Source organism: Drosophila miranda (genome assembly GCF_003369915.1).
Source record: "Drosophila miranda strain MSH22 chromosome Y unlocalized genomic scaffold, D.miranda_PacBio2.1 Contig_Y1_pilon, whole genome shotgun sequence".
NCBI classification, from domain to species: domain Eukaryota; kingdom Metazoa; phylum Arthropoda; class Insecta; order Diptera; family Drosophilidae; genus Drosophila; species Drosophila miranda.
Genome location: NW_022881603.1, coordinates 32,540,556 through 32,561,292, shown reverse-complemented (window position 1 = coordinate 32,561,292; position 20,737 = coordinate 32,540,556). Strand labels below are relative to the sequence as shown.

The 20,737-nt window shown below is 46.9% G+C and overlaps 1 protein-coding gene, 1 long non-coding RNA gene and 1 pseudogene across 2 annotated transcripts; 1 reads left to right on the top strand and 2 right to left on the bottom strand.

The window, feature by feature from the left end:
* Positions 1 to 1,919: 1,919 nt before the first annotated feature.
* On the bottom strand, positions 1,920 to 10,884 carry LOC117192038. The gene is made up of 2 exons (XR_004474168.1): positions 10,852 to 10,884; positions 1,920 to 2,156 (listed from the first exon to the last, which is right to left on the bottom strand). It is a non-coding gene; the product is annotated as an uncharacterized LOC117192038 (long non-coding RNA).
* A 6,462-nt stretch (positions 10,885 to 17,346) lies between these two features.
* Positions 17,347 to 19,219, top strand: LOC117191374 (annotated as a pseudogene).
* LOC117191375 (cyclin-dependent kinase 6-like) lies at positions 19,220 to 20,610 on the bottom strand. Its single transcript, XM_033396263.1, has 3 exons — positions 20,475 to 20,610; positions 20,086 to 20,414; positions 19,220 to 20,016 (listed from the first exon to the last, which is right to left on the bottom strand). The coding sequence occupies exons 1-3, from the start codon at positions 20,565 to 20,567 to the stop codon at positions 19,611 to 19,613; spliced, it is 828 nt and encodes a 275-aa protein (XP_033252154.1). The 5' UTR covers positions 20,568 to 20,610; the 3' UTR covers positions 19,220 to 19,610.
* Between the last annotated feature and the right edge of the window lie 127 nt (positions 20,611 to 20,737).

Below are 20,737 nucleotides of genomic sequence, written 5' to 3'. Positions count from 1 at the left end.
CCCCGGAAAACTGGGAGGCGACGAGCTGCTTCGCGGCGACCATTATGAGGGAACTGCGCGCTGTTGAGCACCAGACAAGAGTCCAGTTAGTCTAAACGAAGCCTGCACATGTGGGAAGCATTGCTTCACTACCGTTCGACACATGTTGTGCTTTCATGGCCTAAGCTTTAATATAGTTTGCTTTAAGTATAAAATAAGTTGTAAATACAAGCAATTAAATGGAGTTTAAAAAAAAAAAAAAAAAAAAAAAAAAAAGTCGAAACAGCCAAGGCGAAAGCTACTAGCGAGCGTAGTTGGCTCAACGCTAATGTACGCTGCACCAATATGGGTTGATGCAATGAAGCATAAAACATATGCCCGAGAATGCAACGCAGTCCAGAGGCTGTGTGCCCTGAGGGTGTGTTGCGCATTCAGAACGGTATCCCAAGACGCCGCACTTGTGGTAGCAGGAATGATTCCCATCCATCTGCTGGCAAGAGAAGCCGCAGGAATCAGGGCACAGCGAACCCTGGGGACTACGGACCAGGACACCAGAGGTGCCTTAAGGCAGCGCACAATCCTGCAATGGCAAGATTCGTGGGATAACAGCAGCAAAGGGCGATGGACCCATAGGCTAATCCCAGACCTGAAGAGTTGGCTGAACCGTAGCCATGGACAAGTGGAGTATCACCTGACACAACTGCTGACAGGACACGGTTGCTTTAAAGCCTACCTGCATAGGTTTAAGCACGAGGACGACCCCTTCTGCGTGGTCTGCGCAGGGGTCATCGAAGACGCAGAGCCCTGCTTCTTCGAATGTCCAAGATTTCGGCATGAACGAGAGGATCTAAGCAACAAGCTTGGAAGAATGCCAGCGGTGTCAAACCTGGCAGAATGCCTGCTGGAGTCGGAAGGAAACTGGGCCTCGATTAGATTCATGGCCGTAACTATGGCTACCAAACTGCGTCGCGAAGAAAGAGCACGCAATGCAAGGAGATAAAGGATAAAGGAGATTATTAAGAGAAGAGCCCTACGGGCATCTCCCCCCGGCGAAGTAATATCTCGCGACAGTACCGCCGGGATCCGGGATAGGTGTGGTTGGTTTTAGAGCGGTTAGAGTCCCTCACTTCGGCTTCGTCTGAGTCGGCATGAAGCTTTCCTGTAGTCACACAACAAAAAAAAAAAAAAAAAAAAAAACACACAAACACGCAGGAACTCACATTTCGACGCGTCGCACGTCGTTTCAGCGGTTGCTTTACTCACTGTTTATTGCCTTGTTGCGTTACGTTTCGCGTTCTCTCTATTTTCTCTTTCACTTTTGCCTACTCCACTATCCACTTGCTTCGTGGTCTTCGCGTTGTCTGTGTGTTTGGGTTTGACTTTTAACGATTTTAACGGTAGCACCTCTATAGTTTTCGATTTATTGTCAACGCGTACTCGCATTCAGTATATTTTCAGTATATATTCAGTATATATATACACATAATGGAAGAAAAAAAAGGGTATGAACAGCAGGCAAAACGGCCCTGAAAATGCAACCGCATGCAAGCTGAAATCCACTTTTGCTTAATATTTTCATCACACGCGAACCTCGACATTTGTCTTGGCTGTTTTTGCCCCTTGTCCTTACCCTTTTTTATAGCCCATTTTAAATTACGACTCAATTTTTCGTCGCAAGAAAGAGTGAACGATTTATCAATATGACACATTAAAATTATTAGACGAATAATTCATCAACCCCTTTTGTTACCTACATGGTATTTTTGCTTATAAAAACGAGAAAAAAGAGGATAAAAGGATAAAGTCACCCTTTTGACTTCAAGGTATATTGTTTGTCAACAACGCCGAGGTAAGGTTGGTACGAACCTTGCAATTTGCCTTGGCTGTTTTTGTTTGTTGTCCATACCCGTTTTTAAGGCCCATTAAAAAATAACGACTCATTTTTTCGTTTCAGAAGAGAGCAGAAGTCTGACCGTCTGATAAAAAACGTACTTAGCCCACTTAAACCCCCTTTATTTAAACTGATAATAACTTGAACTAGACAAAAAATAATATTTACTCTTGCATGTCCTTCATCTTTATATAAAAAAAGACCACGATATTTTTCACCTAAAGTGCTATAAAAATATTTAATCACGAATCATGCTGACTTAATTCGACTTAAGATTAGCTAAGACCTTGTTATGGGCGGTTTTGGACAGAGCCGATAGGTATCAGGGCTGGAGAAGAAAGAGACAGCGGCATCTATATTGGATCCTGGGAAGCAGTGGCAGAGTTGCGTAGGAGAAAAGGAAACGGGGCGAGGAGGAAGAAAAGAGAGAGTTTCCGGTGGAGAATAGTGGAGGCCGCACGTGCCCTGAAAGAAAAAAAGGAAACAAAATCGGTGATCGTTGAGACGACGATCCCACCAAGACATCAGCGGCAGGCATCAACATCAGCAGAAGCGGCGGACATCGGCAGCAGCATCCCGGTACTGGCCAGGCCGGAAAACTGATGCGAGAACCGTCCGCGGAGCACCGGCACCAAGGAACCGTCAGCGGAGCACCGGCTGGAGACACGTTTCTGTCCCCCCACACCAGCCCCCCCCCCCGGGGAAAGAATCCGGACTTCAAAGCAGAAATACACACACACGATTCACACACACCCCCCTTCATCCACCCACATCACACACAACCCACGCATGTATACCCTCATTCATAACACATCACATAACATCACCACATTTCGCACATCTACACCCGTCCGACCCACAATTAAACAATATATCACGATCATATAAAAAAACCCCACGATCAAACGTAAACATCAGCAAGCATCAGGAAGCAACAACTTTTATCAAAGGGGGCTGCCAATTCGGCCGAAATAGGGTTTATTTTGTTGTTAGTATTTTTGTGTTAGTATTTGTTTCCTTTATATAAACCTAGATTATTAATTAATAATGTTCAAGTTAAATATGAAAATATAGTGGATATAAAAATGAAAATTTGAAAAGAGTCATGAGTGAATAGAAAACGGTAGTTGGGTGGGACGAGAGCGAGAAGAAGAGCGGGACCCTGAATATGAAAAGGGAGCGAATTCAAAAGGTGGCGCTCATGGAAGGGTGGGACCCTGCTAGGGATAACGAAACCAACTATCCCCGCTGACGAAAGTGCCAACGAGGACAAGTCTGTCCTATAAATTAGATTTGTTTTTTTTGTATGTTTTTTTGTTTTGTTCAATCCGTCCCCTGGCTTATCGGGTCGGAAACACCCCTGACTTCCCCGTGAGCTAGCTGGGAACGATAGGCCAGGGTGGCAAAGAGGCGGATCATAACAAATGGCGCCCAAAGGTAATAGAAGGGATCGATTTTAAACGCGAGTCTTAAAGACCCGGTGTAAAATGGAACCCGGGTAGAACGAAACTCAGCCGGTCCGCGAGCCGGGAATAAATCCTAGCCGTCGTAGCCGCTGAGATAAGTAGAAGAGAGGAAAATGGACATGGTAGTTATGTATCGGAGGTAGAAGGGAAGGAAGTGTGTGTCCCGAGTTGTGGTCCAGGTATTACCAGGTGGTAGTAGCCTCGTTGTCCGACTCGTGGAGCTCGCTGTCTGGATCTGAAAAGAGGAAGAGGTTCCGGAGGATCTGTCGAGTCGTGGTCCGGGTTATGTCCAGAGGCATTAACGTCGTTGTCCGATTCTGGGGGATCCACGGTGATCTGAGGGAGGAAACAGCGAAGGGAGTTGGCACTTAGAAAAAGTAAGCGAAGGTAAATAGCAAGGGGAAAAGAAGGGAGTCCGCTCACCTGCAAAACAATTAATGCAGTTGTCTCTCGTCCCACCAAACAAATTAAAGGTGAATTTTTGTCTGAAGCAGTTTGGGAATTATATGTTTTTTTTTGTTAGTGATTTAGCAGACTATTGGAAAGCCGAAGCAAGAAAACCCAAAGGGAAATCATTTTTTTTTGAGGACTGACGATTCTCGCTAGCATTGTTTAAAAGCAATTTTAGAAGTAGGCATTAGGCAAGTCATCGGAAAAAGAGTTTTTGTTTGGGAGAGGAAGTATTTAGTTATTTAGTGTTGCATTTAATTAGGCGATTAATTGTAGATGTAGGTGTTTATTTATTTGATTGAATCAATTTAGATATTTAGATTTATCAATTTATTGATTTAAATTAACCGATTTATGTATTTAAATTTATTTATTTGGTTATCTAAGCATTGAATTAATTATTCTCTTATTTATTTATTGCACTATTTATTTATTTGTTTTCTCGTTACGATTGAAGGTATTGAGGATTAATTAGCCTGGAACTAATAATAATAAACAGATAATAAACAATCCAATTTATTTATCACCAAGATAGTTAAGTAAATAGGGAATAGACGAAGGAAAGGAGTACGTTAGGAAAATTGGTTGATGAGTGATGAGTTGAAGTATTTAGTTATTTAGTGTTGCATTTAATTAGGCGATTAATTGTAGATGTAGGTGTTTATTTATTTGATTGAATCAATTTAGATATTTAGATTTATCAATTTATTGATTTAAATTAACCGATTTATGTATTTAAATTTATTTATTTGGTTATCTAAGCATTGAATTAATTATTCGCTTATTTATTTATTGCACTATTTATTTATTTGTTTTCTCGTTACGATTTAAGGTATTGAGGATTAATTAGCCTGGAACTAATAATAATAAACAGATAATAAACAATCCAATTTATTTATCACCAAGATAGTTAAGTAGATAGGGAATAGACGAAGGAAAGGAGTACGTTAGGAAAATTGGTTGATGAGTGACCCGGAGATTTTAAAGGGTCGGGAAAGACAAGGCGTAGCCCAGAGGCACAGCGCAGGTACCAGCCGTACAACATGCCGACGACTCGGTCCCAGGACGGTAAAGCCGGCAGTAGGCCGGAAGGGCCGTCGCAAGTGGCGGAAAACGTACATGCGGGGTTGCACCAGGAGGACCCAGAGGCCGGAGCGGTAGGAGGTCAACAGCGAACCCGTAAGGACCTGGTGTTACCGTCCGAGTTAAGCTCAGCCGTGAACGCAGCCTTAGCCCAAGCACAGGAGACCTACCGAGCGTCGCTCGGGCAGCAAATGGAAGCGCTGAGATCGTCAATGCAAGCAGACATGCTAGAGTTCATGCGAGAGATCAACGCTGTGGTGGGTTCGTTAAAAGCGGAGCGAACGGCGAGTGATGCGAATGGAAGGAATCGGGGATCAAATGCAACCAGTCTGGGAGGAGGTCAACAGGAAGCACCCGGGAACCAGCAAGCACATCCAACGCACTTGTTCGTGGACAACCGAACATTGGAGGCCGATCAGAGGACCCAAGCCGATCAGAGACCCGTGGAGGAGTGGCTGTTCAACGGGATGGGCGCAGGAGCAAACCCTAACAGGAATCGACCGAGTTTCGGAGAGGCTAGGCAGGAGCAAGTGCAGATACGAAGATGGGGACTTAGCTTCGACGGCGATCCAAAGGGGATGCCCGTGGCGGAATTCACATTCCGGGTGGAGCATCTACAGGCGTCGTATCAGGTACCGTGGGCGGAGGAGTTGAAAGCCTTTCACACATTGGTCAGTGGCCACGCAAGGGATTGGTACTGGATGCATGTGCGGACGGTAGGAATGCCGGACTGGCCGAATCTGAGATATGGTCTCCAGCAGCAGTTTCAAGTTCGTCGGACAGAGTTCGAGCGAGAGCAGGAGCTCAGGGAACGCCGACAACGCCACGGGGAGTCGGCGGACCAGTACATCCAGGAGATGTTGGTGTTGAGGTCGAGATTGCTGAATCCGTTCTCGGATTATGATCTAATAAAGATCATAAAGATCAATATTAGGGATGCAATTTCGAGGGTGATTTATCCAATGCAGATACCAAATCTCCAGAAGCTGCGAGAAGAGTGTGCGGACGCCGAGAAACTGCTGGCGACGCGATGGACAAGGAGCGGTCCAGACCATGGGGGTAGTAGGCGCAGGGAAGATCACAAAGTACATGAATTGGATGCGAACACTCACGACCCGGAGGAACAGACCGAGGCATTGGATGCTGTCCATAGGACGAGGGAATCCGGAGGCGACCGCACCCAGCTGAAGTGCTGGAATTGCGCTCAGCCGGGTCACACCTATTTTGAGTGTGAGTCGGCCGTACGTAACCTGTTCTGCTACAAGTGCGGGCTGGCCGGGGTCATCCTCCCTAAATGTCCTAAATGTCGGCCGGGAAACGCGAAAAGGAGCACGACGCAATTGGAGGAGTCGAGTTCCACGTCGCCGCGAAGCAGCCAATAGATAGGCCCTCCAACGTTAAATTAGATACCCCTAAGGAAAGAAGTAGCAATAAGAATATTTATACTACCATATATAAGGTTAACCAAGCGGTATTACCCGAAGCTAGATGGTCCGAGCGCAAGCCGATAAAGGAAAGACAGCGGCAGTACGAACAGGCCAGGAATCGGATAATGGGGGACGAACTCGATGAGAGTATCCGAACGGGAGCAGTCAGAGCACAGCGGGCTCGGGACAGGTTTCAGGGGCGAAAGAGAAGGCGGCTCCAGGTGTGTGCTGCAGTCCACTCGGCAATTCGTCAGGATGACAGGCCATTCGCACGAGTGAAGTTGGGCCCGAGGACGCTGATGGGACTACTGGATACAGGGGCATCGGTGAGCCTTCTGGGGAAAGGTGGCCTGGAACTGATAGGAGAATTGGAGCTGAAACTTCAAGGCATAAAGAAATTCTCAGTACAAACAGCGGGCGGCACTCCTCATAAAATACTGGGACATGTGTCGACAGTAATGACGTATGGAGGCCAGAAGCAGACTATGGAGTTGTTCCTGTGTCCCTCGCTGAAACAACCGCTGTACCTAGGGGTCGATTTCTGGCGGAAGTTTGGTCTGGCTCCGCATATAGTAGGCCTAGAACGACACAAGGAATTAGCCGAAATTGATGCTGAGGTGCTGACTAGGAGTAGACCAACGGAACCGCACGAATTGACGCACACGCAGCAGACACGTCTGGACCAGGTGAAGAACAACTTCAGGGCATTCGACACACATGGTTTGGGAAGAACGACGCTCGAAAGGCACGAAATTCAATTAATCGAGGGAGCCGTACCCGTAAAGGAGCGATTCTACCCGGTGTCTCCCGCGGTGCAAGAGCTGTTGTTTGCCGAGGTGGACGAGATGTTGCGCCTCGGAGTCATCGAAACCAGCGAGAGCCCGTGGAGCAACCGCGTGACGCTGGTACGTAAGCCGGGAAAAAACCGATTGTGTCTGGATGCGCGGAAACTAAACAAATTAACCGTGAAGGATGCTTACCCGCTGCAGAGCATCGAGTCAATTCTGAGCCGCGTAGAGGATACGGTGTACATCAGCAGCATCGATTTAAAGCACGCATTTTGGCAGATAGAGCTGGAGCCTGAAAGTCGGATGTACACAGCATTCACGGTGCCGGGCAGACCACTCTATCAATTTAAATCGATGCCCTTCGGGTTGTGCAATGCAGCCAAACGGCTGTGTCGGTTGATGGATCGAGTAATTCCACAACGACTCCGAAGCCATGTCTTTGTATACTTAGACGATCTACTAGTTATTTCCCGGACGTTTGAGGAGCATATACACCTATTAGAGGAAGTGGCCAAGTGTCTCAAGGAGGCAAACCTGACAATTGGAAGAAAGAAATCGAAATTCGGCTATAAATATTTAAAGTATTTAGGGTACATCGTAGGCGACGGCGCACTTAGGACAGATCCGGAGAAAGTACAGGCGATCACCCAAATACCAATGCCAAGGAACGTGAGACAAATCCGGAGATTTTTGGGGACAGCTGGCTGGTATCGGCGGTTTATCCGAAATTTCTCGGCACTCTCGGCTCCTCTGACAGACTGTCTGAAAGGAAAAGGGCAATTTAAGCTGACGGAGGAGGCAGGAAAATCGTTCGAGGAGCTCAAAAAAGCACTTACCAGTGCCCCCGTGCTACATCACCCAGACTTTAAGAAGCACTTCTTCATCCAGTGTGATGCGAGCCACGTGGGGATTGGAGCAGTTCTCTTCCAGAGGGATGATGAAGGAGCAGAGCACCCGATCGCATTCTTTTCGGCGAAGCTAAGAGGGGCACAGCTCAACTATAGCGTGCCAGAGAAGGAGTGTCTGGCGGCGGTAAGAGCCATAGAGAAGTTCCGTGCATACGTAGAACTGATGCCATTCACGGTGATAACAGATCACGCGAGTTTGCAGTGGCTCATGCGATTCAAAGCACTGGATGGGAGGCTAGCCAGGTGGTCGTTGGCTCTCCAGGCTTATGACTTCGAAATCGAGCACCGCAAAGGAAAGGAAAATATCGTCGCCGATATGCTGTCACGTCCCTTTGACGTGGACGCTATCGACTTCCTGGAGTTCGACACCACAGCATTCGAGGATGAAGAATACCGAAGAAAAATTGAGTCGGTCCAGAGCGATGAGGATGAATTCCCAGACCTGAAGGTGGAGGAAGGACTGCTGTTTAAGCGCACACAATTTGGCCGGCCGGAATTAGAGGAGTTTTCGTGGAAGCTATGGATCCCGGAAGCCCTGACGAGCACACTGATCCAACAGGCTCAAGACAGCGATGTGGCAATGCATGGAGGAATCGCGAGGACACTGGGACGGCTGCGACAGTTCTATTATTGGCCCCGGATGACCGTGCAGGTGAAGGCATATGTGGCTGATTGTAACACCTGCAAAGAAACAAAACATTCAACACAGGTTCACCGTCCACTCATGGGGGCCGAAACCAGAACCGAGAGGCCGATTCAAAAACTGTACCTGGATTTCCTGGGTCCATATCCGAGGACTCGAAGTGGCAATGTGGTCATACTAACAGTCCTCGATCACATGTCCAGATATGTCTGGTTGAAGGCTTTGCCTAAGGCGACGTCTTCGGCCGTGATCCGATTCTTGCACGCCGAGGTCTTCGCGCAGTTTGGCGTGCCTGAAATAGTGCATACCGATAATGGAAAGCAATTTGTGTCAGCTGAATTCTCTCAATTCCTGGATAGGAGAAGCATAACGCACCTGAAGTCGGGGAACTATGCACCGCAGGCGAACGCGGCCGAACGAGTGAACCAGACTGTACTGGCAGCAATAAGGACATACGCTAGTGAGGATCACACGCGCTGGGACGAGAAGCTGACGGAGATCCAGTGTGTGGCTAGGAGCGCTATACACACGGGTATCGGGACGTCGCCATACTTTGTGTTGTTTGGGCAGCACATGTTTACTAGCGGCCGAGATTATAAATTGGCACGCAGACTGGGCGCCCTAAATGTCACCCTTGGCGAGGAGTGACAAGATGGAGATAGTCCGAGATGAGGTCCGAGGAAACTCTCATGAAGCCTACAACAGAGCGAAGAACAGGTATAATCGAAAAGCTCGAGAAATTAGGTACTCACCGGGTCAGGAGATATATAAGCGGAATTTCGTGTTGAGCAAATTTAAAAACAACATCAACGCGAAGTTCAGCCCAAAATACGTCAAGTGCCGAGTGATCCGGAGTATGGGCAACAGTCTGTACGAGCTGGAGACGTTGCAAGGCTCACGTATTGGGGTGTTTCACGCAAAGGATCTGAAGCAGTAGCCCAGGCATCTCAGTCGATGGAGCCAGAGACTCTCAATCTCAGGGTGTGGGCGATGGCCTACGTTTGGGGCCCCTTAATTGAAAAAGCCCGCCTGCTTGGCACTCCCGTTTCGGCGGAGTAATCCTGGAAACGGTAGTGTGGTGTTATGGGCGGTTTTGGACAGAGCCGATAGGTATCAGGGCTGGAGAAGAAAGAGACAGCGGCATCTATATTGGATCCTGGGAAGCAGTGGCAGAGTTGCGTAGGAGAAAAGGAAACGGGGCGAGGAGGAAGAAAAGAGAGAGTTTCCGGTGGAGAATAGTGGAGGCCGCACGTGCCCTGAAAGAAAAAAAGGAAACAAAATCGGTGATCGTTGAGACGACGATCCCAACAAAACAGCAGCGGCAGGCATCAACATCAGCAGAAGCGGCGGACATCGGCAGCAGCATCCCGGTACTGGCCAGGCCGGAAAACTGATGCGAGAACCGTCCGCGGAGCACCGGCACCAAGGAACCGTCAGCGGAGCACCGACTGGAGACACGTTTCTGTCCCCACACACCAGCCCCCCCCCCCGGGGAAAGAATCCGGACTTCAAAGCAGAAATACACACACACGATTCACACACACCCACCTTCATCCACCCACATCACACACAACCCACGCATGTATACCCTCATGCATAACACATCACATAACATCACCACATTTCGCACATCTACACCCGTCCGACCCACAATTAAACAATATATCACGATCATATAAAAAAACACCACGATCAAACGTAAACATCAGCAAGCATCAGGAAGCAACAACTTTTATCAAAGGGGGCTGCCAATTCGGCCGAAATAGGGTTTATTTTGTTGTTAGTATTTTTGTGTTAGTATTTGTTTCCTTTATATAAACCTAGATTATTAATTAATAATGTTCAAGTTAAATATGAAAATATAGTGGATATAAAAATGAAAATTTGAAAAGAGTCATGAGTGAATAGAAAACGGTAGTTGGGTGGGACGAGAGCGAGAAGAAGAGCGGGACCCTGAATATGAAAAGGGAGCGAATTCAAAAGGTGGCGCTCATGGAAGGGTGGGACCCTGCTAGGGATAACGAAACCAACTATCCCCGCTGACGAAAGTGCCAACGAGGACAAGTCTGTCCTATAAATTAGATTTGTTTTTTTTGTATGTTTTTTTGTTTTGTTCAATCCGTCCCCTGGCTTATCGGGTCGGAAACACCCCTGACTTCCCAGTGAGCTAGCTGGGAACGATAGGCCAGGGTGGCAAAGAGGCGGATCATAACAACCTTCAGTCCTCAAAACATAATTTTATCCGATAGATTGTTATGGGCGGTTTTGGACAGAGCCGATAGGTATCAGGGCTGGAGAAGAAAGAGACAGCGGCATCTATAGTGGATCCTGGGAAGCAGTGGCAGAGTTGCGTAGGAGAAAAGGAAACGGGGCGAGGAGGAAGAAAAGGGAAGAGTTTCCGGTGGAGAATAGTGGAGGCCGCACGTGACCTGAAAGAAAAAAAGGAAACAAAATCGGTGATCGTTGAGACGACGATCCCACCAAGACATCAGCGGCAGGCATCAACATCAGCAGAAGCGGCGGACATCGGCAGCAGCATCGCGGTACTGGCCAGGCCGGAAAACTGATGCGAGAACCGTCAGCGGAGCACCGGCACCAAGGAACCGTCAGCGGAGCACCGACTGGAGACACGTTTCTGTCCCCACACACCAGCCCCCCCCCGGGGAAAGAATCCGGACTTCAAAGCAGAAATACACACACACGATTCACACACACCCACCTTCATCCACCCACATCACACACAACCCACGCATGTATACCCTCATTCATAACACATCACATAACATCACCACATTTCGCACATCTACACCCGTCCGACCCACAATTAAACAATATATCACGATCATATAAAAAAACACCACGATCAAACGTAAACATCAGCAAGCATCAGGAAGCAACAACTTCTATCAAAGGGGGCTGCCAATTCGGCCGAAATAGGGTTTATTTTGTTGTTAGTATTTTTGTGTTAGTATTTGTTTCCTTTATATAAACCTAGATTATTAATTAATAATGTTCAAGTTAAATAAGAAAATATAATGGATATAAAAATGAAAATTTGAAAAGAGTCATGAGTGAATAGAAAACGGTAGTTGGGTGGGACGAGAGCGAGAAGAAGAGCGGGACCCTGAATATGAAAAGGGAGCGGATTCAAAAGGTGGCGCTCAAGGAAGGGTGGGACCCTGCTAGGGATAACGAAACCAACTATCCCCGCTGACGAAAGTGCCAACGAAAAACAAGTCTGTCCTATAAATTAGATTTGTTTTTTTTGTATGTTTTTTTTTTGTTTTTTGTTTTGTTCAATCCGTACCCTGGCTTATCGGGTCGGAAGCACCCCTGACTTCCCCGTGAGCTAGCTGGGAACGATAGGCCAGGGTGGCAAAGAGGCGGATCATAACAAATGGCGCCCAAATTGTAATAGAAGGGATCGATTTTAAACGCGAGTCTTAAAGACCCGGTGTAAAATGGAACCCTGGTAGAACGAAACTCAGCCGGTCCGCGAGCCGGGAATAAATCCTAGCCGTCGTAGCCGCTGAGAGGAGTAGAAGAGAGGAAAAGGGACATGGTAGTTATGTATCGGAGGTAGAAGGAAAGGAAGAGTGTGTCCCGAGTTGTGGTCCAGGTATTACCAGGTGGTAGTAGCCTCGTTGTCCGACTCGTGGAGCTCGCTGTCTGGATCTGAAAAGAGGAAGAGGTGCCGGAGGATCTGTCGAGTCGTGGTCCGGGTTATGTCCAGAGGCATTAACGTCGTTGTCCGATTCTGGGGGATCCACGGTGATCTGAGGGAGGAAACAGCAAAGGGAGTTGGCACTCAGAAAAAGTAAGCGAAGGTAAATAGCAAGGGGAAAAGAAGGGGGTCCGCTCACCTGCAAAACAATTAATGCAGTTGTCTCTCGTCCCACCAAACAAATTAAAGGTGAATTTTTGTCTGAAGCAGTTTGGGAATTATATGTTTTTTTGTTAGTGATTTACTATTGGAAAGCCGAAGCAAGAAAACCCAAAGGGAAATCATTTTTTTTTTTGAGGACTGACGATCCTCGCTAGCATTGTTTGGAAGCAATTTTAGAAGTAGGCATTAGGCAAGTCATCGGAAAAAGAGTTTTTGTTTGGGAGAGGAAGAATTTAGTTATTTAGTGTGGCATTTAATTAGGCGATTAATTGTAGATGTAGGTGTTTATTTATTTGATTGAATCAGTTTGGATATTTAGATTTATCAATTTATTGATTTAAATTAACCGATGTATGTATTTAGATTTATTTATTTGGTTATCTAAACATGGAATTAATTATTCGCTTATTTATTTATTGCACTATTTATTTATTTGTTTTCTCGTTTCGATTGAAGGTATTGAGGATTAATTAGCCAGGAACTAGGTGTTTAGTGGAGTAGGGTAGTCAGATAATAAACAATCAAATTTATTTATCACCAAGATAGTTAAGTAGATAGGGAATAGACGAAGGAAAGGAGTACGTTAGGAAAATTGGTTGATGAGTGACCCGGAGATTTTTAAAGGGTCGGGAAAGACAAGGCGTAGCCCAGAGGCACAGCGCAGGTACCAGCCGTACAACATGCCGACGACTCGGTCCCAGGACGGTAAAGCCGGCAGTAGGCCGGAAGAGCCGTCGCAAGTGGCGGAAAACGTACATGCGGGGTTGTACCAGGAGGACCCAGAGGCCGGAGCGGTAGGAGGTCAACAGCGAACCCGTAAGGACCTGGTGTTACCGTCCGAGTTAAGCTCAGCCGTGAACGCAGCCTTAGCCCAAGCACAGGAGACCTACCGAGCGTCGCTCGGGCAGCAAATGGAAGCGCTGAGATCGTCAATTCAAGCAGACATGCTAGAGTTCATGCGAGAGATCAACGCTGTGGTGGGTTCGTTAAAAGCGGAGCGAACGGCGAGTGATGCGAATGGAAGGAATCGGGGACCAAATGCAACCAGTCTGGAAGGAGGTCAACAGGAAGCCCCCGCGAACCAGCAAGCACATCCAACGCACTTGTTCGTGGACAACCGAACATTGGAGGCCGATCAGAGGACCCAAGCCGATCAGAGACCCGTGGAGGAGTGGCTGTTCAACGGGATGGGCGCAGGAGCAAACCCTAACAGGAATCGACCGAGTTTCGGAGAGGCTAGGCAGGAGCAAGTGCAGATACGAAGATGGGGACTTAGCTTCGACGGCGATCCAAAGGGGATGCCCGTGGCGGAATTCATATTCCGGGTGGAGCATCTACAGACGTCGTACCAGGTACCGTGGGCGGAGGTGTTGAAAGCCTTTCACACATTGGTCAGTGGCCACGCAAGGGATTGGTACTGGATGCATGTTCGGACGGTAGGAATGCCGGACTGGCCGAATCTGAGAAATGGGCTCCAGCAGCAGTTTCAAGTTCGTCGGACAGAGTACGAGCTGGAGAAGTTGCAAGGCTCACGTATTGGGGTGTTTCACGCAAAGGATCTGAAGCAGTGGCCCGGCTATCTCAGTCGATGGAACCAGAGACTCTCAATCTCAGGGTGTGGGCGATGGCCTACGTTTGGGGCCCCTTAATTGAAAAAGCCCGCCTGCTTGGCACTCCCGTTTCGGCGGAGTAATCCTGGAAACGGTAGTGTGGTGTTATGGGCGGTTTTGGACAGAGCCGATAGGTATCAGGGCTGGAGAAGAAAGAGACAGCGGCATCTATAGTGGATCCTGGGAAGCAGTGGCAGAGTTGCGAAGGAGAAAAGGAAACGGGGCGAGGAGGAAGAAAAGGGAAGAGTTTCCGGTGGAGAATAGTGGAGGCCGCACGTGCCCTGAAAGAAAAAAAGGAAACAAAATCGGTGATCGTTGAGACGACGATCCCACCAAGACATCAGCGGCAGGCATCAACATCAGCAGAAGCGGCGGACATCGGCAGCAGCATCCCGGTACTGGCCAGGCCGGAAAACTGATGCGAGAACCGTCAGCGGAGCACCGGCACCAAGGAACCGTCAGCGGAGCACCGACTGGAGACACGTTTCTGTCCCCACACCCCAGCCCCCCCCCCCGGGGAAAGAATCCGGACATCAAAGCAGAAATACACACACACGATTCACACACACCCACCTTCATCCACCCACATCACACACAACCCACGCATGTATACCCTCATTCATAACACATCACATAACATCACCACATTTCGCACATCTACACCCGTCCGACCCACAATTAAACAATATATCACGATCATATAAAAAAACACCACGATCAAACGTAAACATCAGCAAGCATCAGGAAGCAACAACTTCTATCAAAGGGGGCTGCCAATTCGGCCGAAATAGGGTTTATTTTGTTGTTAGTATTTTTGTGTTAGTATTTGTTTCCTTTATATAAACCTAGATTATTAATTAATAATGTTCAAGTTAAATAAGAAAATATAATGGATATAAAAATGAAAATTTGAAAAGAATCATGAGTGAATAGAAAACGGTAGTTGGGTGGGACGAGAGCGAGAAGAAGAGCGGGACCCTGAATATGAAAAGGGAGCGGATTCAAAAGGTGGCGCTCAAGGAAGGGTGGGACCCTGCTAGGGATAACGAAACCAACTATCCCCGCTGACGAAAGTGCCAACGAAAAACAAGTCTGTCCTATAAATTAGATTTGTTTTTTTTGTATGTTTTTTTTTTGTTTTTTGTTTTGTTCAATCCGTCCCCTGGCTTATCGGGTCGGAAGCACCCCTGACTTCCCCGTGAGCTAGCTGGGAACGATAGGCCAGGGTGGCAAAGAGGCGGATCATAACAAGATGAATCAATTTTCTAGAAGATTAGCTAGCTTTAAATGCTTAATTTAATTTTATTGTGCCTAAAATAAGGTTTGAGCAAAGAAGGTCAGAAATAAAACGTAATGAAATGGACAGTGTTGCGATGAAAAATCCCTCCAGGCTTGCGAAAAAATATCGGGATTTTTGTGCGATAAGCGCAACTTATCGGCGCTTTTTTTTTAAATAACAATGTTATAAAGCTAAACAAAATGTTTTTACATTTTATTTCTGTTGATTTTGATTTTGATTTTATGACTATAATTATTTCGACCTTGTTATATCCATAGTAAATCAGCCACTGCATTTATTAATTTCGGCATCGCAGCATTCAGAAGCCGGATAGGCGTCGAGGCAACAGGCCGGATTGTAGACGAAACAGTCGGTGGTCTGGTGAGCTTCCTCTGTACCTTTTTTTTTATTGAATCAATTCTCCTTCGCCTCCTTTGCTTCTTATTTCTCTCTTGCTATTTCTTTTTTATCTTTATTTTATTCAACAAAATATTCCATTTTTTTATTAAAATTCTATAAACATTTATAATCTGCACCGAGCCAACACTAGCTGACGGTACAGACGAGGGCGAACTGACGAAGTAGACGGTGGAAAACGGTCTGGAAAAAATAGAATGGAATATTGACCGTACTTTCTACCCATTCCCAGGTTGTAGATATCGTGCACTTCGTAGTTTTCATTTTGGAGCTGTTTTAGCACAATAACCTTTTTTCACCTAGTGGTGATAGCTTTTTCCACGAACGCAGGTGTCTTATTTGGGATAGTTTCTGACATCTGTCAAAAGTTAAATAGAGTTGTGTGTCAATCTTTTTGCACGTGTGACTTTTCTTGTGAAACGTATATACACGTTCCGCCGACCCACCTTCTCATCGTACTGAGCTAATCATTACAACAAAATTTTAGTTGCTTTACTTCGCATCGCATCCACATCTCGCATCATGTCTTTCCATTTTGATCAAGTTTTATATTCATATAAAGCAATGCAAAATCAGCAATATGATAATAAAGATATAAAAGGGTCATTCGTTATATAGAGCGGCTATCCCACGATGCATAGTTTTGGCAATTGCGGTCAGCGTACTTTTGGGCGCACAGATTAGAAAGAAGAAGGATAGATTCGAATCTGGCGGGCTAGGCCGATAGATCGACCATGGTTGCAAGTGTGTACACACAATTTTTGTACAAACACATTATATAGATAATCTCTTACGTTTTATTTGTTTGATATTTGGGAAAAATCAAATAAAAGCAAGTATTTAAAATAAACCAGTCGAGTAGAAATCTGATTCATTAGTCGGATAAAATTATGTGGGCAGGCCTGAGGGTTCTATTTAGCTAGTAATATTCGCCAGAATATCAAAAATACGTCGGTATATTTTGAAAATAATACCGTATATTTCAGTATTTATTTGAATCGGTAATAACCGGTTGACAACAATGAGTCCCATTCCATACTTTTAAATTATGTTCTTAAATTACTATATTTGGACATCGACTTAGGGTGAATATTACCAATTATTGGGGAATATTAACACGACGCATCCTGACATTCTGTCGCAGCCGTTTCCTGCCATAATTTTCATTGACGGAAAGCAATAATCGCGTTCCATGTTGCGGAAAAATGCAAGCAACAATGCATACCCTAGGAAAGGATATTATAGAATTGAGAAAATGTTTGTCATCCCAGGCAAAAATTTAGTCTCTGCTGCAAAAGCAAGTATTTAGAGTAAGCCAGTTAGTAAAAAATTGATTCATAAATCGTATAAAATTATGTGGGTAGGGCTGAGAGATATAGATAGCTATTAATATTCCACGGAATATCAAAAACGAGGAATATGGATTATAGAGCTTGAGTTCGTCAGTATATTTACTGTATATTTTGAAAATGCGGTATATTTTGGTATATTTCTGAGGGTCAGGCCATATATCCGCGGGCCGATGGGCGTCCAAGAAAAAACAAACATTTGGCACTTAGAAGTATGCTTTAAGCTGAGAAACAAATAAAACAAGCGACAATGCGACGCTCAATCAGCGAAACAGAACATTCCGAATCGGACCTGTCCTCCGGCGCCACAACGGAGAGCAATTCCAGCGATTACGAGCATTTGGATAGACACCACAGCAGCAGGGTCCACGACTCCACCACCGCCAAGCGAGACAATGTCATGCTGCCCAGGTGAGTCAAAGTGCAAAGTTCCCAGTTGAGTGTTAATGACGCTCTACTTAATCTTATCTTATCACCAATCCACTGGACGAACAGGCCCTGGGCGTCGAGTGGCGGTTGGATGTGCTTTCTGATGCCGCTGGCCTTGGCCTCGCGCTTTCTAAACGCTCCGACCTGCAAGGAGCAGGTCCATCTCCATCTGATGTTGACGGTGACAGCCGCTGGCATGTGCGTGGAGACACTCTGCTTCTTCGTGTACTTCTTTGCGGACACGAGCATACTGGCCAAATGCATCATCAGCCTACTGCCGGGAACATTCACCGCACTTGGTTTCGGCCTCTGCCTGGGCACTTCCGGTTGTTTGCTGTGTTCGCGGGGTTCCTGATGATAGCTGGCTACCAGCACTTTTACATCTGCATGATGCGTGGCTTCTCACGGTGCTTCACCTACGGCGAGGCCTCCATTCTATTCCAAGGTCTTATGCTGTTCGTGATAAGCGCCACTTACCGGCTCTACGAACTGTGCTCCGCGGACGCGGATGCCAAGACCTTTAGTGATTTTGACCGACTTAATCTTATAATGCTGGTGGGTTTAGGTGATCATTCATCCACATCTAATCATGTCTAATCAGAATCAGAGCCCACTCTTTCACAGAATGCTTTGATGTGGCTGCTCATTCTCTGCGTGCTGGTGACCGCAGTTCCACGACTGCGTGGGCCTATTCCTTTCTACCTGTTGCTGGGCCTCCTCGTAGTGGCAGTCACCTGTGCCCCCGTCACCAGTCCTCTGCCTATTGTGGCTCTGCTCCAGTTCATCTTCAGGAACCCTAAGCGACTGCAAATTATAGGCTTCTACCTGGTGCTCGTTCTATTGACCGGCGCCACCATCACCTGGCAACTGCGGCACACCGTTCAAGCCAACACCCGAATCCGTAAGATATTCCACCTGTTGATAGTGCTTGTCTTCGTTCCAGGAGTGCTCTTTCAGTGCACTCTACTGTACTTAGCCACGGGCATAGCGCTGGCGGCATTTGTGGTCCTGGAGCTGATGCGACTGCTAGAGATTCCTCCATTTTCGGACAGGCTGACCGACGCTTTCCACTCGTTCCGGGATGAAAAGGACGCTGGGGGTCTGGCGCTGACCCCGTTCTGCCTGCTTATTGGATGCTCCATGCCCCTATGGCTGACTCCTTGCCCCTGCTCCGGAAAAGATACTTTGATCCTTCTCTCGGGCATCCTGGCAGTGGGCGTGGGCGACACCGCGGCCAGTGTGGTGGGCTCCAAGATGGGACGCAACATGTGGGGAAGTGAGTAGTGACAGGAGAACACTCCCATTGAACTGCTGACTAATACAACGTTTTCAACTCTTGCAGATTCCTCCCGTTCCCTGGAAGGCACTATCGCCTTCGTGATGTCCATCCTTCTGTCCGTCTGGTTGCTGGAGGCGACCGGTCTGCTGGCTATGACACAGGCCAAGTGGTTTGCAACCATTTTCGCAGCCATCAACTCAGCCATGGTGGAGGCGTTTACCGACCAAGTGGACAATCTGGTGCTGCCCCTAGTCTTTTATATACTCGTTGGCCTGGCCTGATTCTGATCTCCTTGTGAGTGCATATACATATACATGCATATTGACCAACACTAATTATGGGACTGTACTTTTATTTACGGTCCATAGGATCTATAACAAATTATCTAGGTATCAATGCATATATGTATACTTACATACATATGTACATATGTGTATTTACAAACATAGTTTCTGCACATAGGCATAAATATTGAATTATTTCTGCTGCTGTACAAAATTTTGAAATTGTATAATGTATTCCTGAACTTGTTCTGATCTTTCCCGAGAATCGTTCCACTTTTGGGATTTTGCGGCTACACGTTTTGCGCACGTTCCACACTTAACTTACGACTAAAAACATATTAAGGTATGGTATTCATTCAGCTCCTGCTTCTGCCTTAGGACCTGGACCCGGGTGCAGGGCAAGACACCTAGACTGGAAAATGAATGACATGCTGGACTGCATTTAAAGGAACATTATGACAAGAACAAAACACTGGTTGCGGCCATCCAATGCGTACGAACTCCACCCGACTACGTCTGGGAGCTCTGTCCATTGTACCCATCGGTGGCCCTGTCTTAAAGCGGCTCCTGCGTGAAGTAATCGTGCTCTAGGCAATCCAGGGCCGAGGGGCGCATGTTTATGTCGTACGACAGCATTTGCTGGATGAAGGACATGGAGGAGGGCATAGATTAGTATGTTTATCCAGACGGAGAGAGCAACACACAAAGGTACATTCAACAGGTCATCGGAGAACTCGCACAGGTTGGGGCAAAAGTCACGTGGCCGCTTGGGAAGGCGGTGAGGGAAATGCTCCCGTGCCACAGAGATGGTTTTGGGCCATTGCTGATCTGTGGGTCGGCCCGTCAGCCTACAGGGGAGAGATGGAAACAACAGAGATTTAGATATAAACTTGATACACATTTAATTCGATACATACTCGAATATACGATCCAGCTGGTTCTTCTCTGATGTGCCCGGGAACAGAGCCTTCCGGTTGAACATCTCAAAGATTATGCAGGCGGCACTCCAGAGATCCACGGAACTGTTGTAGGGCTGGATAAGAAGTACCTCGGGAGCGCGATACCACAGCGTAACAACCACTGATGTCAGCTTCATTTCGGAGTTGTATGTTTTGGCCAGACCAAAATCGGCAATCTTCAGATGGCCCTGAGCGGAAACTAGCAGATTCTGCGGTTTCAGATCGCGGTGGATGATGCGATGCGAGTGCAGAAAGTCCACGCCGGTCAGGAGCTCCCGCGACAGATGCTGCCAGATGGGATCGTTTGGTTACACAGTTTGACTAATGAAGGTATTATGCGTAATCACCTGGATTGTGGTGGGGCACATGCCTGATTTGGGCAGGCGTTCGATGAGGTCAGACAAATCCTGCTTCAGGTGCTCAAAGACCAGAAGAATCATTAGTTGTCCGTCGCGCTCCAGAAACTGGCATACTTCGAACAGTCTGCAAGAAGAGGGGAAATCAGATATGAACTTTTTATACCCGATACTCAAAATGAGTATTGAGGTATATTAGATTTGTGGTAAAAGTGGATGTGTGTAACGTCCAGAAGGAATCGTTTCCGACCCCA